Source organism: Ranitomeya imitator, chromosome 7, assembly GCF_032444005.1.
Source record: "Ranitomeya imitator isolate aRanImi1 chromosome 7, aRanImi1.pri, whole genome shotgun sequence".
Taxonomy (NCBI): Eukaryota; Metazoa; Chordata; class Amphibia; order Anura; family Dendrobatidae; genus Ranitomeya; species Ranitomeya imitator.
Window position 1 is genome coordinate 225,056,601 of NC_091288.1, and position 18,793 is coordinate 225,075,393.

Genomic DNA, 18,793 nt, shown 5'->3' on the forward strand with positions numbered 1-18,793 from the left:
ATGAGGGGTTGAAACAATGTGTCAGACGATCCTGTGAGTAGCACAAACTGACGCTTGTGGCATGTCGATGTGATATGACGGCACTGAGATGGGTAGGCGCTAAGTGTGGGCAGCGTTCTCTGAGACCCCTGTTTCAGATGATTGGGTTAGTGACTGTATGTGTTCTCACCCCACACTGTTGTGGTATGATCCATACTGAATGGTATGATCCATGTGATGGAGTCTTTGTCCTATAGGATCACAGGACCTGTGGCCGTGGCCAGAATATCACAGCGTTCATAGCAGCATCTAAGAAAACTTTGTCACATCCTCCCTGTGTTACCCAGAAAAGTCCTACGTGACCGAAAAGCTGTGCAATGCCGGAGGTGCCCAGGCTGAGCCCATGCCACGATAGTGGTCTCCAGGAGAATAGGGGGTTCCGTGCACCGCCAGGCCCCACCACAGACCTGATAGCCCCCATAATGACGCTTGTCACATTGGGGCAGGTGGTGCTCTTCTTGGCTTTGGCTATGTCTTCTGTCGGATGCCGTGTTAGCTGATCATTGCTTTCCTGTTTGGCTTTTGTGAGGAGGATGGAAGCTCTGTGGCCACCACCATTTTGGTTCCCTTTGTGCTGTGGTCTGCTTCTTACCATAGCTCGGTGGTTGGCTCTGGCCCTGCCCTCGCTGTGTGTTGATCGGCAGGCGAGACGCTATAATTAGTGCTGAGCGAATATACTCGTTACTTGAGATTTCTTGAGCGTGCTCGGGGGTCCTCCGAGTATTTTTTTAGTGCTTGGAGATTTAGTTTTTCTTGCCGCAGCTGAATGATTTACATCTGATAGCCAACATAAGTACATTTGGGGGTTGCCTGGTTGCTAGGGAATCCCCACGTGTAATCAAGCTGCCTAACAGATGTAAATCATTCAGCTGCGACAAGAAAAACTAAATCTCCGAGCACTAAAAAATACTCGGAGGACCCCCGAGCATGCTCGAGTAACGAGTATATTCGCTCATCACTAACTATAATCTTTGGAAAATGGATAGAAAGGGCTGACAGCTGCCTCTTGAAACAACTGAATGACAGGCCAGACTCCAGGCCCAAATGTAGGAAGGACAAAATGGAAAGCAGATGGAAGACCATTGGTGAGGTCTGACTAGTTACGCACCAGCGGAAAAAGACTTTCTATTAGTAGTGGGAAATTTGAGAATGGGAAGACGTCCTAGCTCAGAACATCGACTAAACAACTCGATTGGAGGAAATGGCTCATTCGAGAACCGCGGCCTCAACATCCATGCCGTTAAATGCAGCGACAGAATTCTGGTGGAATGGAGCACCCTGCGAGAGAAGGTCTGGAAGTTCCGGGAGTTTCTACAGAGTGCCTGTGAGGACATTGATTACTTCTGTGTACCAGGGCCTTCAGAGGCGATGAAAATGATGGGCACTCCCTCCGTCTTCCTATTCTTGACCGTCCTGGAGATCGTTGGGAATTAGTACAGGAGGGAGAACCGAGGCCAAGGAATTACCAAGACGTCATTGCCAATTAGTAGCGTGACACATGATCTGGAGGCGACATAAGGAATTTTGTGATTTAGACTGGACCCTATCAGATCGACATCGGGAATCCCTCAAAGGAGACGAATGTCTTGGGAGACTGATTAGTTCAGGGACCCTCTCAGCTGAGAAGATCATAAGCCCAGTTATCAACTCTTAGGATGTGCACTGCCGAGATCATAACCGAATCCGCGGCACCTCGGACAATACTGCTTGACGTAGGGTTTCTCCTTAATGGATCATGTATGTCAATGCTGTGTCATTGTCGGTTTGGACACAAAAGGAATGGTTTCTCCATATTAGTGTCTATGGATGTAGATGAGGACAGTGAAGCCCCCGGAGGAGGATGTGGGGGGCACATACTGTCTCCATATTAATGTCTATGGATGTAGATGAGGACAGTGAAGCCCCGGAGGAGGATGTGGGGGGCACATACTTTCTCCATATTAATGTCTATGGATGTAGATGAGGACAGAGAAGCCCCCGGAGGTGGATGTGGGGGGCACATACTTCCTCCATATTAATGTCTATGGATGTAGATGAGGACAGAGAAGCCCCCGGAGGAGGATGTGGGGGGCACATACTGTCTCCATATTAATGTCTATGGATGTAGATGAGGACAGTGAAGCCCCCGGAGGAGGATGTGGGGGGCACATACTGTCTCCATATTAATGTCTATGGATGTAGATGAGGACAGAGAAGCCCCCGGAGGTGCATGTGGGGGGCACATACTTTCTCCATATTAATGTCTATGGATGTAGATGAGGACAGAGAAGCCCCCGGAGGTGGATGTGGGGGGCACATACTGTCTCCATATTAATGTCTATTGATGTAGATGAGGACAGTGAAGCCCCCGGAGGAGGATGTGGGGGGCACATACTTTCTCCATATTAATGTCTATGGATGTAGATGAGGACAGAGAAGCCCCCGGAGGAGGATGTGGGGGGCACATACTTTCTCCATATTAATGTCTATGGATGTAGATGAGGACAGTGAAGCCCCCGGAGGAGGATGTGGGGGGCACATACTTTCTCCATATTAATGTCTATGGATGTAGATGAGGACAGTGAAGCCCCCGGAGGAGGATGTGGGGGGCACATACTTTCTCCATATTAATGTCTATAGATGTAGATGAGGACAGAGAAGCCCCCGGAGGAGGATGTGGGGGGCACATACTGTCTCCATATTAATGTCTATGGATGTAGATGAGGACAGAGAAGCCCCCGGAGGTGGATATGGGGGGCACATACTGTCTCCATATTAATGTCTATGGATGTAGATGAGGACAGAGAAGCCCCCGGAGGAGGATGTGGGGGGCACATACTGTCTCCATATTAATGTCTATGGATGTAGATGGGGACAGTGAAGCCCCCGGAGGTGGATGTGGGGGGCACATACTTTCTCCATATTAATGTCTATGGATGTAGATGAGGACAGTGAAGCCCCCGGAGGACGATGTGGGGGGCACATACTTTCTCCATATTAATGTCTATGGATGTAGATGAGGACAGAGAAGCCCCCGGAGGACGATGTGGGGGGCACATACTTTCTCCATATTAATGTCTATGGATGTAGATGAGGACAGTGAAGCCCCCGGAGGAGGATGTGGGGGGCACATACTTTCTCCATATTAATGTCTATGGATGTAGATGAGGACAGAGAAGCCCCCGGAGGAGGATGTGGGGGGCACATACTGTCTCCATATTAATGTCTATGGATGTAGATGAGGACAGTGAAGCCCCCGGAGGAGGATGTGGGGGGCACATACTGTCTCCATATTAATGTCTATGGATGTAGATGAGGACAGAGAAGCCCCCGGAGGAGGATGTGGGGGGCACATACTGTCTCCATATTAATGTCTATGGATGTAGATGGGGACAGTGAAGCCCCCGGAGGACGATGTGGGGGGCACATACTTTCTCCATATTAATGTCTATGGATGTAGATGAGGACAGAGAAGCCCCCGGAGGTGCATGTGGGGGGCACATACTTTCTCCATATTAATGTCTATGGATGTAGATGAGGACAGAGAAGCCCCCGGAGGTGGATGTGGGGGGCACATACTGTCTCCATATTAATGTCTATGGATGTAGATGAGGACAGTGAAGCCCCGGAGGAGGATGTGGGGGGCACATACTGTCTCCATATTAATGTCTATGGATGTAGATGAGGACAGTGAAGCCCCCGGAGGAGGATGTGGGGGGCACATACTTTCTCCATATTAATGTCTATGGATGTAGATGAGGACAGTGAAGCCCCGGAGGAGGATGTGGGGGGCACATACTGTCTCCATATTAATGTCTATGGATGTAGATGAGGACAGAGAAGCCCCCGGAGGTGCATGTGGGGGGCACATACTTTCTCCATATTAATGTCTATGGATGTAGATGAGGACAGAGAAGCCCCCGGAGGTGGATGTGGGGGGCACATACTGTCTCCATATTAATGTCTATTGATGTAGATGAGGACAGTGAAGCCCCCGGAGGAGGATGTGGGGGGCACATACTTTCTCCATATTAATGTCTATGGATGTAGATGAGGACAGAGAAGCCCCCGGAGGAGGATGTGGGGGGCACATACTTTCTCCATATTAATGTCTATGGATGTAGATGAGGACAGTGAAGCCCCCGGAGGAGGATGTGGGGGGCACATACTTTCTCCATATTAATGTCTATGGATGTAGATGAGGACAGTGAAGCCCCCGGAGGAGGATGTGGGGGGCACATACTTTCTCCATATTAATGTCTATAAATGTAGATGAGGACAGAGAAGCCCCCGGAGGAGGATGTGGGGGGCACATACTGTCTCCATATTAATGTCTATGGATGTAGATGAGGACAGAGAAGCCCCCGGAGGTGGATATGGGGGGCACATACTGTCTCCATATTAATGTCTATGGATGTAGATGAGGACAGAGAAGCCCCCGGAGGAGGATGTGGGGGGCACATACTGTCTCCATATTAATGTCTATGGATGTAGATGGGGACAGTGAAGCCCCCGGAGGTGGATGTGGGGGGCACATACTTTCTCCATATTAATGTCTATGGATGTAGATGAGGACAGTGAAGCCCCCGGAGGACGATGTGGGGGGCACATACTTTCTCCATATTAATGTCTATGGATGTAGATGAGGACAGAGAAGCCCCCGGAGGAGGATGTGGGGGGCACATACTTTCTCCATATTAATGTCTATGGATGTAGATGAGGACAGTGAAGCCCCCGGAGGTGGATGTGGGGGGCACATACTGTCTCCATATTAATGTCTATGGATGTAGATGAGGACAGTGAAGCCCCCGGAGGAGGATGTGGGGGGCACATACTTTCTCCATATTAATGTCTATGGATGTAGATGAGGACAGTGAAGCCCCCGGAGGAGGATGTGGGGGGCACATACTTTCTCCATATTAATGTCTATGGATGTAGATGAGGACAGTGAAGCCCCCGGAGGAGGATGTGGGGGGCACATACTTTCTCCATATTAATGTCTATGGATGTAGATGAGGACAGTGAAGCCCCCGGAGGAGGATGTGGGGGGCACATACTGTCTCCATATTAATGTCTATGGATGTAGATGAGGACAGAGAAGCCCCCGGAGGAGGATGTGGGGGGCACATACTTTCTCCATATTAATGTCTATGGATGTAGATGAGGACAGTGAAGCCCCCGGAGGAGGATGTGGGGGGCACATACTGTCTCCATATTAATGTCTATGGATGTAGATGAGGACAGAGAAGCCCCCGGAGGAGGATGTGGGGGGCACATACTGTCTCCATATTAATGTCTATGGATGTAGATGGGGACAGTGAAGCCCCCGGAGGAGGATGTGGGGGGCACATACTTTCTCCATATTAATGTCTATAGATGTAGATGAGGACAGAGAAGCCCCCGGAGGTGGATGTGGGGGGCACATACTGTCTCCATATTAATGTCTATGGATGTAGATGAGGACAGAGAAGCCCCCGGAGGAGGATGTGGGGGGCACATACTATCTCCATATTAATGTCTATGGATGTAGATGAGGACAGTGAAGCCCCCGGAGGTGGATGTGGGGGGCACATACTTTCTCCATATTAGTGTCTATGGATGTAGATGAGGACAGAGAAGCCCCCGGAGGAGGATGTGGGGGGCACATACTGTCTCCATATTAATGTCTATGGATGTAGATGAGGACAGAGAAGCCCCCGGAGGAGGATGTGGGGGGCACATACTTTCTCCATATTAATGTCTATGGATGTAGATGAGGACAGAGAAGCCCCCGGAGGTGGATGTGGGGGGCACATACTGTCTCCATATTAATGTCTATGGATGTAGATGAGGACAGAGAAGCCCCCGGAGGAGGATGTGGGGGGCACATACTTTCTCCATATTAATGTCTATAGATGTAGATGAGGACAGTGAAGCCCCCGGAGGAGGATGTGGGGGGCACATACTTTCTCCATATTAATGTCTATGGATGTAGATGAGGACAGAGAAGCCCCCGGAGGAGGATGTGGGGGGCATATACTTTCTCCATATTAATGTCTATGGATGTAGATGAGGACAGAGAAGCCCCCGGAGGTGGATGTGGGGGGCACATACTGTCTCCATATTAATGTCTATGGATGTAGATGAGGACAGAGAAGCCCCCGGAGGAGGATGTGGGGGGCACATACTTTCTCCATATTAATGTCTATGGATGTAGATGAGGACAGAGAAGCCCCCGGAGGTGGATGTGGGGGGCACATACTGTCTCCATATTAATGTCTATGGATGTAGATGAGGACAGAGAAGCCCCCGGAGGAGGATGTGGGGGGCACATACTTTCTCCATATTAATGTCTATAGATGTAGATGAGGACAGAGAAGCCCCCGGAGGAGGATGTGGGGGGCACATACTGTCTCCATATTAATGTCTATGGATGTAGATGAGGACAGTGAAGCCCCCGGAGGAGGATGTGGGGGGCATATACTTTCTCCATATTAATGTCTATGGATGTAGATGAGGACAGAGAAGCCCCCGGAGGTGGATGTGGGGGGCACATACTGTCTCCATATTAATGTCTATGGATGTAGATGAGGACAGAGAAGCCCCCGGAGGAGGATGTGGGGGGCACATACTTTCTCCATATTAATGTCTATAGATGTAGATGAGGACAGAGAAGCCCCCGGAGGAGGATGTGGGGGGCACATACTGTCTCCATATTAATGTCTATGGATGTAGATGAGGACAGTGAAGCCCCCGGAGGAGGATGTGGGGGGCACATACTTTCTCCATATTAATGTCTATAGATGTAGATGAGGACAGAGAAGCCCCCGGAGGTGGATGTGGGGGGCACATACTGTCTCCATATTAATGTCTATGGATGTAGATGAGGACAGAGAAGCCCCCGGAGGAGGATGTGGGGGGCATATACTTTCTCCATATTAATGTCTATGGATGTAGATGAGGACAGTGAAGCCCCCGGAGGAGGATGTGGGGGGCACATACTGTCTCCATATTAATGTCTATGGATGTAGATGAGGACAGAGAAGCCCCCGGAGGAGGATGTGGGGGGCACATACTTCCTCCATATTAATGTCTATGGATGTAGATGAGGACAGAGAAGCCCCCGGAGGTGGATGTGGGGGGCACATACTTTCTCCATATTAATGTCTATGGATGTAGATGAGGACAGAGAAGCCCCCGGAGGTGGATGTGGGGGGCACATACTGTCTCCATATTAATGTCTATAGATGTAGATGAGGACAGTGAAGCCCCCGGAGGTGGATGTGGGGGGCACATACTGTCTCCATATTAATGTCTATAGATGTAGATGAGGACAGAGAAGCCCCCGGAGGAGGATGTGGGGGGCACATACTTCCTCCATATTAATGTCTATGGATGTAGATGAGGACAGTGAAGCCCCCGGAGGAGGATGTGGGGGGCACATACTGTCTCCATATTAATGTCTATGGATGTAGATGAGGACAGTGAAGCCCCCGGAGGAGGATGTGGGGGGCACATACTGTCTCCATATTAATGTCTATGGATGTAGATGAGGACAGAGAAGCCCCCGGAGGAGGATGTGGGGGGCACATACTTTCTCCATATTAATGTCTATGGATGTAGATGAGGACAGAGAAGCCCCCGGAGGAGGATGTGGGGGGCACATACTGTCTCCATATTAATGTCTATGGATGTAGATGAGGACAGTGAAGCCCCCGGAGGAGGATGTGGGGGGCACATACTTTCTCCATATTAATGTCTATGGATGTAGATGAGGACAGAGAAGCCCCCGGAGGAGGATGTGGGGGGCACATACTTTCTCCATATTAATGTCTATGGATGTAGATGAGGGCAGAGAAGCCCCCGGAGGAGGATGTGGGGGGCACATACTGTCTCCATATTAATGTCTATGGATGTAGATGAGGACAGAGAAGCCCCCGGAGGAGGATGTGGGGGGCACATACTGTCTCCATATTAATGTCTATGGATGTAGATGAGGACAGAGAAGCCCCCGGAGGAGGATGTGGGGGGCACATACTGTCTCCATATTAATGTCTATGGATGTAGATGAGGACAGTGAAGCCCCCGGAGGTGGATGTGGGGGGCACATACTTTCTCCATATTAATGTCTATGGATGTAGATGAGGACAGTGAAGCCCCCGGAGGAGGATGTGGGGGGCACATACTGTCTCCATATTAATGTCTATGGATGTAGATGAGGACAGAGAAGCCCCCGGAGGAGGATGTGGGGGGCACATACTGTCTCCATATTAATGTCTATGGATGTAGATGAGGACAGAGAAGCCCCCGGAGGAGGATGTGGGGGGCACATACTTCCTCCATATTAATGTCTATGGATGTAGATGAGGACAGAGAAGCCCCCGGAGGTGGATGTGGGGGGCACATACTTTCTCCATATTAATGTCTATGGATGTAGATGAGGACAGAGAAGCCCCCGGAGGTGGATGTGGGGGGCACATACTGTCTCCATATTAATGTCTATAGATGTAGATGAGGACAGTGAAGCCCCCGGAGGTGGATGTGGGGGGCACATACTGTCTCCATATTAATGTCTATAGATGTAGATGAGGACAGAGAAGCCCCCGGAGGAGGATGTGGGGGGCACATACTTCCTCCATATTAATGTCTATGGATGTAGATGAGGACAGTGAAGCCCCCGGAGGAGGATGTGGGGGGCACATACTGTCTCCATATTAATGTCTATGGATGTAGATGAGGACAGTGAAGCCCCCGGAGGAGGATGTGGGGGGCACATACTGTCTCCATATTAATGTCTATGGATGTAGATGAGGACAGAGAAGCCCCCGGAGGAGGATGTGGGGGGCACATACTTTCTCCATATTAATGTCTATGGATGTAGATGAGGACAGAGAAGCCCCCGGAGGAGGATGTGGGGGGCACATACTGTCTCCATATTAATGTCTATGGATGTAGATGAGGACAGTGAAGCCCCCGGAGGAGGATGTGGGGGGCACATACTTTCTCCATATTAATGTCTATGGATGTAGATGAGGACAGAGAAGCCCCCGGAGGAGGATGTGGGGGGCACATACTTTCTCCATATTAATGTCTATGGATGTAGATGAGGGCAGAGAAGCCCCCGGAGGAGGATGTGGGGGGCACATACTGTCTCCATATTAATGTCTATGGATGTAGATGAGGACAGAGAAGCCCCCGGAGGAGGATGTGGGGGGCACATACTGTCTCCATATTAATGTCTATGGATGTAGATGAGGACAGAGAAGCCCCCGGAGGAGGATGTGGGGGGCACATACTGTCTCCATATTAATGTCTATGGATGTAGATGAGGACAGTGAAGCCCCCGGAGGTGGATGTGGGGGGCACATACTTTCTCCATATTAATGTCTATGGATGTAGATGAGGACAGTGAAGCCCCCGGAGGAGGATGTGGGGGGCACATACTGTCTCCATATTAATGTCTATGGATGTAGATGAGGACAGAGAAGCCCCCGGAGGAGGATGTGGGGGGCACATACTTTCCTTTGTATTTATGTGTTTGTGCAGTGTAATAGGAGTGATGTAGTGCAATTTGGAGACCCCCGCTGATGCACACCTCCCGCCTGCAGGTAGCGGTGAGACAACTTCCGTCAGGTGCAGAGGACGGGTACAGACACGAGTCGCCTGCAGCAGCTGCTCTCTGTATAAGAGATCCTGCATGAGCCACTGACTCACAAAGAGAGCAGTCTCCGCGCGAGGGGTCTCACCAGTGAGCTTCTGCACAAGGGGTCTTAACAGCAAGCCTCCACACGTGGGGGTCTCACCAGTGAGCCTCTTGTTGGCACTCTTCATACTACATTCTTGGGGGTCTACACCGCAGGTCAGTCTCAGCAGTTTGAGGGTCTTCCTGGATGTTCCTCTATACTGACCTAATCTCTGTGACATCTCTACATTGAGGAAGATGCTGGTGTGGCTGCTGGGACTTGTGGTTCCTGTTATGTCGGAGCTTTCTACTCCAGGTGTGTGATTTGGAGCGTCGGTCATGAATGGGTTACTCATCTGTCTAATCTCTCCTTGTCCTCTGCCTACATCTGGTTTCTGCCTCGGGGTCTCAACATGTTTCAGTGGATGCTCCTGCCAGGACCCCTTTCATGTGGGATTTGTGCTGGGGTTTCGGGTCTATTTAGGTCACTCTGCAGTTATGGGGGCACTAATCTCACCTGGAAATATGAACAGCGGCCGAACCCCAGAAATGTGTGAGCTCTATAGTGTGACCGCTCTTACAGTACAGAGCTCTATAGTGTGACCGCTCTTACAGTACAGAGCTCTATAGTGTGACCGCTCTTACAGTACAGAGCTCTATAGTGTGACCGCTCTTACAGTACAGAGCTCTATAGTGTGACCGCTCTTACAGTACAGAGCTCTATAGTGTGACCGCTCTTACAGTACAGAGCTCTATAGTGTGACCGCTCTTACAGTACACAGCTCTATAGTGTGACCGCTCTTACAGTAGAGCTCTATAGTGTGACCGCTCCTACAGTACAGAGCTCTATAGTGTGACCGCTCTTACAGTACAGAGCTCTATAGTGTGACCGCTCTTACAGTACTGCGCTCTATAGTGTGACCGCTCTTACAGTACACAGCTCTATAGTGTGACCGCTCTTACAGTACACAGCTCTATAGTGTGACCGCTCTTACAGTACAGAGCTCTATAGTGTGACCGCTCTTACAGTACACAGCTCTATAGTGTGACCGCTCTTACAGTACACAGCTCTATAGTGTGACCGCTCTTACAGTACAGAGCTCTATAGTGTGACCGCTCTTACAGTACAGAGCTCTATAGTGTGACCGCTCTTACAGTACTGCGCTCTATAGTGTGACCGCTCTTACAGTACACAGCTCTATAGTGTGACCGCTCTTACAGTACACAGCTCTATAGTGTGACCGCTCTTACAGTACAGAGCTCTATAGTGTGACCGCTCTTACAGTACAGAGCTCTATAGTGTGACCTCTCTTACAGTACAGAGCTCTATAGTGTGACCGCTCTTACAGTACAGAGCTCTATAGTGTGACCGCTCTTATAGTGCAGAGCTCTATAGTGTGACCGCTCTTACAGTACAGAGCTCTATAGTGTGACCGCTCTTACAGTACACAGCTCTATAGTGTGACCGCTCATACAGTACAGAGCTCTATAGTGTGACCGCTCTTACAGTACACAGCTCTATAGTGTGACCTCTCTTACAGTACAGAGCTCTATAGTGTGACCGCTCTTACAGTACAGAGCTCTATAGTGTGACCGCTCTTACAGTACAGAGCTCTATAGTGTGACCGCTCTTACAGTACACAGCTCTATAGTGTGACCGCTCTTAGAGTATAGAGCTCTATAGTGTGACCGCTCTTACAGTACACAGCTCTATAGTGTGGCCGCTCTTACAGTACAGAGCTCTATAGTGTGACCGCTCTTACAGTACACAGCTCTATAGTGTGACCTCTCTTACAGTACAGAGCTCTATAGTGTGACCTCTCTTACTGTACAGAGCTCTATAGTGTGACCGCTCTTACAGTACAGAGCTCTATAGTGTGACCGCTCTTACAGTACAGATCTCTATAGTGTGACCGCTCTTACAGTACAGAGCTCTATAGTGTGACCGCTCTTACAGTACAGAGCTCTATAGTGTGACCGCTCTTACAGTACACAGCTCTATAGTGTGACCGCTCATACAGTACAGAGCTCTATAGTGTGACCGCTCTTACAGTACACAGCTCTATAGTGTGACCGCTCTTACAGTACACAGCTCTATAGTGTGACCGCTCATACAGTACAGAGCTCTATAGTGTGACCGCTCTTACAGTACACAGCTCTATAGTGTGATCGCCCTTACAGTACAGAGCTCTATAGTGTGACCGCTCTTACAGTACAGAGCTCTATAGTGTGACCGCTCTTACAGTACAGAGCTCTATAGTGTGACCGCTCTTACAGTACAGAGCTCTATAGTGTGACCGCTCTTACAGTACACAGCTCTATAGTGTGACCGCTCTTACAGTACACAGCTCTATAGTGTGACCGCTCTTACAGTACAGAGCTCTATAGTGTGACCGCTCTTACAGTACAGAGCTCTATAGTGTGACCGCTCTTACAGTACAGAGCTCTATAGTGTGACCGCTCTTACAGCACAGAGCTCTATAGTGTGACCGCTCTTACAGCACAGAGCTCTATAGTGTGACCGCTCTTACAGTACACAGCTCTATAGTGTGACCGCTCTTACAGTACACAGCTCTATAGTGTGACCGCTCTTACAGTACAGAGCTCTATAGTGTGACCTCTCTTACAGTACACAGCTCTATAGTGTGACCGCTCTTACAGTACAGAGCTCTATAGTGTGACCGCTCTTACAGTACACAGCTCTATAGTGTGACCGCTCTTACAGTACACAGCTCTATAGTGTGACCGCTCTTACAGTACAGAGCTCTATAGTGTGACCGCTCTTACAGTACAGAGCTCTATAGTGTGACCGCTCTTACAGTACTGCGCTCTATAGTGTGACCGCTCTTACAGTACACAGCTCTATAGTGTGACCGCTCTTACAGTACAGAGCTCTATAGTGTGACCGCTCTTACAGTACAGAGCTCTATAGTGTGACCGCTCTTACAGTACAGCGCTCTATAGTGTGACCGCTCTTACAGTACAGAGCTCTATAGTGTGACCGCTCTTACAGTACAGAGCTCTATAGTGTGACCGCTCTTACAGTACAGAGCTCTATAGTGTGACCGCTCCTACAGTACAGAGCTCTATAGTGTGACCGCTCTTACAGTACACAGCTCTATAGTGTGACCGCTCTTACAGTACAGAGCTCTATAGTGTGACCGCTCTTACAGTATAGAGCTCTATAGTGTGACCGCTCTTACAGTACAGAGCTCTATAGTGTGACCTCTCTTACAGTACAGAGCTCTATAGTGACCGCTCTTACAGTACACAGCTCTATAGTGTGACCGCTCTTACAGTACACAGCTCTATAGTGTGACCGCTCTTACAGTACACAGCTCTATAGTGTGACTGCTCTTACAGTACACAGCTCTATAATGTGACCGCTCTTACAGTACAGAGCTCTATAGTGTGACCGCTCTTACAGTACAGAGCTCTATAGTGTGATCGCTCTTACAGTACACAGCTCTATAGTGTGACCGCTCCTACAGTACAGAGCTCTATAGTGTGACCGCTCTTACAGTACAGAGTTCTATAGTGTGACCTCTATTACAGTACACAGCTCTATAGTGTGACCTCTATTACAGTACACAGCTCTATAGTGTGACCGCTCTTACAGTACAGAGCTCTATAGTGTGACTGCTCTTACAGTACAGAGCTCTATAGTGTGACCGCTCTTACAGTACACAGCTCTATAGTGTGACCGCTCTTACAGTATAGAGCTCTATAGTGTGACCGCTCTTACAGTACACAGCTCTATAGTGTGACCGCTCATACAGTACAGAGCTCTATAGTGTGACCGCTCTTACAGTACACAGCTCTATAGTGTGACCTCTCTTACAGTACAGAGCTCTATAGTGTGACCGCTCTTACAGTACAGAGCTCTATAGTGTGACCGCTCTTACAGTACACAGCTCTATAGTGTGACCGCTCTTACAGTACAGAGCTCTATAGTGTGACCGCTCTTACAGTACACAGCTCTATAGTGTGACCGCTCTTACAGTACACAGCTCTATAGTGTGACCGCTCCTACAGTACAGACATCTATAGTGTGACCGCTCTTACAGTACAGAGCTCTATAGTGTGACCGCTCTTACAGTACACAGCTCTATAGTGTGACCGCTCTTACAGTACACAGCTCTATAGTGTGACCTCTCTTACAGTACACAGCTCTATAGTGTGACCGCTCCTACAGTACAGACATCTATAGTGTGACCGCTCTTACAGTACAGAGCTCTATAGTGTGACCGCTCTTACAGTACACAGCTCTATAGTGTGACCGCTCTTACAGTACACAGCTCTATAGTGTGACCTCTCTTACAGTACAGAGCTCTATAGTGTGACCGCTCTTACAGTACAGAGCTCTATAGTGTGACCGCTCTTACAGTACAGAGCTCTATAGTGTGACCGCTCTTACAGTACACAGCTCTATAGTGTGACCGCTCTTACAGTACAGAGCTCTATAGTGTGACCTCTCTTACAGTACAGAGCTCTATAGTGTGACCGCTCTTACAGCACAGAGCTCTATAGTGTGACCGCTCTTACAGTACACAGCTCTATAGTGTGACCTCTCTTACAGTACAGAGCTCTATAGTGTGACCGCTCTTACAGCACAGAGCTCTATAGTGTGACCGCTCTTACAGTACAGAGCTCTATAGTGTGACCTCTCTTACAGTACACAGCTCTATAGTGTGACCGCTCTTACAGTACAGAGCTCTATAGTGTGACCTCTCTTACAGTACACAGCTCTATAGTGTGATCGCTCTTACAGCACAGAGCTCTATAGTGTGACCGCTCTTACAGCACAGAGCTCTATAGTGTGACCGCTCTTACAGCACAGAGCTCTATAGTGTGACCGCTCTTACAGTACAGAGCTCTATAGTGTGACCGCTCTTACAGTACAGAGCTCTATAGTGTGACCGCTCTTACAGTACACAGCTCTATAGTGTGATCGCTCTTACAGCACAGAGCTCTATAGTGTGACCGCTCTTACAGTACAGAGCTCTATAGTGTGACCGCTCTTACAGTACAGAGCTCTATAGTGTGATCGCCCTTACAGTACAGAGCTCTATAGTGTGACCGCTCTTACAGTACAGAGCTCTATAGTGTGACCGCTCTTACAGTACACAGCTCTATAGTGTGACCGCTCTTACAGTACAGAGCTCTATAGTGTGACCGCTCTTACAGTACAGAGCTCTATAGTGTGACCGCTCTTACAGTACAGAGCTCTATAGTGTGACCGCTCTTACAGTACACAGCTCTATAGTGTGACCGCTCTTACAGTACAGAGCTCTATAGTGTGACCGCTCTTACAGTACAGAGCTCTATAGTGTGACCGCTCTTACAGCACAGAGCTCTATAGTGTGACCGCTCTTACAGTACAGAGCTCTATAGTGTGACCGCTCTTACAGTACACAGCTCTATAGTGTGACCGCTCTTACAGTACACAGCTCTATAGTGTGACCTCTCTTACAGTACAGAGCTCTATAGTGTGACCGCTCTTACAGTACAGAGCTCTATAGTGTGACCGCTCTTACAGTACAGAGCTCTATAGTGTGACCGCTCTTACAGTACACAGCTCTATAGTGTGACCTCTCTTACAGTACAGAGCTCTATAGTGTGACCGCTCTTACAGTACAGAGCTCTATAGTGTGACCGCTCTTACAGTACAGAGCTCTATAGTGTGACCGCTCTTACAGTACAGAGCTCTATAGTGTGACCGCTCTTACAGTACAGAGCTCTATAGTGTGACCGCTCTTACAGTACAGAGCTCTATAGTGTGGCCGCTCTTACAGTACAGAGCTCTATAGTGTGACCGCTCTTACAGTACAGAGCTCTATAGTGTGACCGCTCTTACAGTACAGAGCTCTATAGTGTGACTGCTCTTACAGTACAGAGCTCTATAGTGTGACCGCTCTTACAGTACACAGCTCTATAGTGTGACCGCTCTTACAGTAGAGAGCTCTATAGTGTGACCGCTCTTACAGTACAGAGCTCTATAGTGTGACCGCTCTTACAGTACACAGCTCTATAGTGTGACCGCTCTTACAGTACAGAGCTCTATAGTGTGACCGCTCTTACAGTACACAGCTCTATAGTGTGACCGCTCTTACAGTACACAGCTCTATAGTGTGACCTCTTACAGTACAGAGCTCTATAGTGTGACCTCTTACAGTACACAGCTCTATAGTGTGACCGCTCTTACAGTACAGAGCTCTATAGTGTGACCGCTCTTACAGTACAGAGCTCTATAGTGTGACCGCTCTTACAGTACAGAGCTCTATAGTGTGACCGCTCTTACAGTACAGAGCTCTATAGTGTGACCGCTCTTACAGTACAGAGCTCTATAGTGTGACCGCTCTTACAGTACAGAGCTCTATAGTGTGACCGCTCTTACAGTACACAGCTCTATAGTGTGACCGCTCTTACAGTACAGAGCTCTATAGTGTGACCGCTCTTACAGTACAGAGCTCTATAGTGTGACCGCTCTTACAGTACACAGCTCTATAGTGTGACCGCTCTTACAGTACAGAGCTCTATAGTGTGACCGATCTTATAGTACAGAGCTCTATAGTGTGACCGTTCTTACAGTACACAGCTCTATAGTGTGACCGCTCTTACAGTACAGAGCTCTATAGTGTGACCGCTCTTACAGTACAGAGCTCTATAGTGTGACCGCTCTTACAGTACAGAGCTCTATAGTGTGGCCGCTCTTACTGACGCTCTAATGTCCTGTCTGGTGACTGCTGCGCTCGATCTTTGTCTGATTCCAAAGACATACTGATGGGGAATTTAGATTGTGAGAGATGATAATGTGTGCAACCTGTAAAGCGCTGTGGAATATGTTAGCGCTATATAAAAAAAAAAAGATGATTATTATTAGATCCTTTCCTTTCAGAGCTGTCTGAGTGTTTTACAGTAAATGGTAGAGACTACCGGGGGTCGATGAGCCGCGCTGGAGCCGAGATGATTCCTTGTCTGTTCTGGAACCAGACCGTCCATCACCGCTACAATGCGCAGTCTGATCCATCCGGGGAGATGGGGCTCGGAGACCACAACTACTGCAGGTACAACCGATGCAGCCCCCAACATCACTGCCCCTAAGAAACCACGGGGCAGCCCCCTGCATCACTATCGCTAACAAACCACGGGGCAGCCCCCTGCATCACTCACTAAGAAACCACGGGGCAGCCCCCAGCATCACTATCACTAAGAAACCACGGGGCAGCCCCCTGCATCACTATCGCTAACAAACCACGGGGCAGCCCCCTGCATCACTATCGCTAACAAACCACGGGGCAGCCCCCAGCATCACTATCACTAAGAAACCACGGGGCAGCCCCCTGCATCACTATCACTAAGAAACCACGGGGCAGCCCCCTGCATCACTATCGGTCACAATACTAAATTCAGTCCTATGTCCTTTATCTGTTATTGAGAACCCTGTATGTTCACCAGTTTGTCTCCAACAAAAAGGAATTAAGTTCTGTCTGTGGGAAGAGAGGACATTTAACTACAGTAGTGACCTAGAAATCCATGTGACATCAGTGCAGCGACATCCCACCTGCCAGTGACTGTGACCTTGCACCGTCCACGGACATCCCACCTGCCAGCGACTGTGACCTCACACCTTCCAGTGACCTCACACCTGCCGGCAACTGTGACCTCACACCTTCCAGTGACCTCGCACCTTCCAGTGACCTCGCACCTTCCAGTGACCTTACACCTTCCAGTGACCTCGCACCTTCCGGTGACCTTACACCTTCCAGTGACATCACACCTGCCGGTGACTGTGACCTCGCACCTTCCAGTGACATCACACCTGCCGGTGACTGTGACCTCGCACCTTCCAGTGACATCACACCTTCCAGTGACATCACACCTGCCGGTGACTGTGACCTCGCACCTTCCAGTGACATCACACCTGCCGGTGACTGTGACCTCGCACCTTCCAGTGACCTCACACCTTCCAGTGACATCACACCTGCCGGTGACTGTGACCTCACATCTTCCAGTGACATCACACCTGCCGGTGACTGTGACCTCGCACCTTCCAGTGACATCACACCTGCCGGTGACTGTGACCTCGCACCTTCCAGTGACCTCACACCTTCCAGTGACATCACACCTGCCGGCGACTGTGACCTCACACCTTCCAGTGACATCACACCTGCCGGTGAGTGTGACCTCACACCTTCCAGTGACATCACACCTGCCGGTGACTGTGACCTCGCACCTTCCAGTGACCTCACACCTTCCAGTGACATCACACCTGCCGGCGACTGTGACCTCACACCTTCCAGTGACATCACACCTGCCGGTGACTGTGACCTCGCACCTTCCAGTGACATCACACCTGCCGGCGACTGTGACCTCGCACCTTCCAGTGACATCACACCTGCCGGTGACTGTGACCTCGCACCTTCCAGTGACATCACACCTGCCGGCGACTGTGACCTCACACCTTCCAGTGACATCACACCTGCCGGTGACTGTGACCTCGCACCTTCCAGTGACATCACACCTGCCGGCGACTGTGACCTCGCACCTTCCAGTGACATCACACCTGCCGGTGACTGTGACCTCGCACCTTCCAGTGACATCACACCTGCCGGTGACTGTGACCTCGCACCTTCCAGTGACATCACACCTGCCGGTGACTGTGACCTCGCACCTTCCAGTGACCTCGCACCTTCCAGTGACCTCGCACCTTCCAGTGACATCACACCTGCCGGTGAGTGTACATGCTCCAGTCGTAATTATTTCTATTTCTGCAGGAATCCTGACTCTGACGTCCAGCCATGGTGCTACGTGTCTGAGACTGAGGACGGCGCATACTGGAAGTATTGTGACATCCCATCATGCCACAGTAGGTTCCCCATAATCTATGGTTACCCCCTGGCTCCCATGTCGGCTCATATGTGGCTGCACCTCTGTATATTGGGGCGTCAGTGGGATTTATTGCCATTTTCTTGCTCCAGTGCCCGGATACGTCGGCTGCTTTATGGATCGGGGATCTCCGCCTGCCCTCAGTGGGGCGAACGGAACCTCAAGGAGACTCACGATACAGACCTGCATCCAGTACTGCCGGAGAAGAGGACACGAGGCAAAGTC

The 18,793-nt window shown here is 49.7% G+C and overlaps 1 protein-coding gene across 4 annotated transcripts in view; it reads left to right on the plus strand.

Moving 5' to 3' along the window:
• Nucleotides 1-9,689: 9,689 nt before the first annotated feature.
• The window catches only part of KREMEN2 (kringle containing transmembrane protein 2), a 34,558-nt gene continuing 25,454 nt past the window's right edge, over nt 9,690-18,793 (plus strand). The window contains exons 1-4 of one of the 4 annotated variants that reach the window (XM_069735199.1): nt 9,690-9,995; nt 16,578-16,746; nt 18,457-18,548; nt 18,661-18,785. In XM_069735199.1, the coding sequence (XP_069591300.1) occupies nt 9,938-9,995; nt 16,578-16,746; nt 18,457-18,548; nt 18,661-18,785 (444 nt within the window). In that variant the 5' untranslated portion in view covers nt 9,690-9,937. The remainder of the gene's footprint in view (nt 9,996-16,577; nt 16,747-18,456; nt 18,549-18,660; nt 18,786-18,793) is intronic. The other 3 variants (XM_069735200.1, XM_069735201.1, XM_069735202.1) reach the window with 3 other exon arrangements.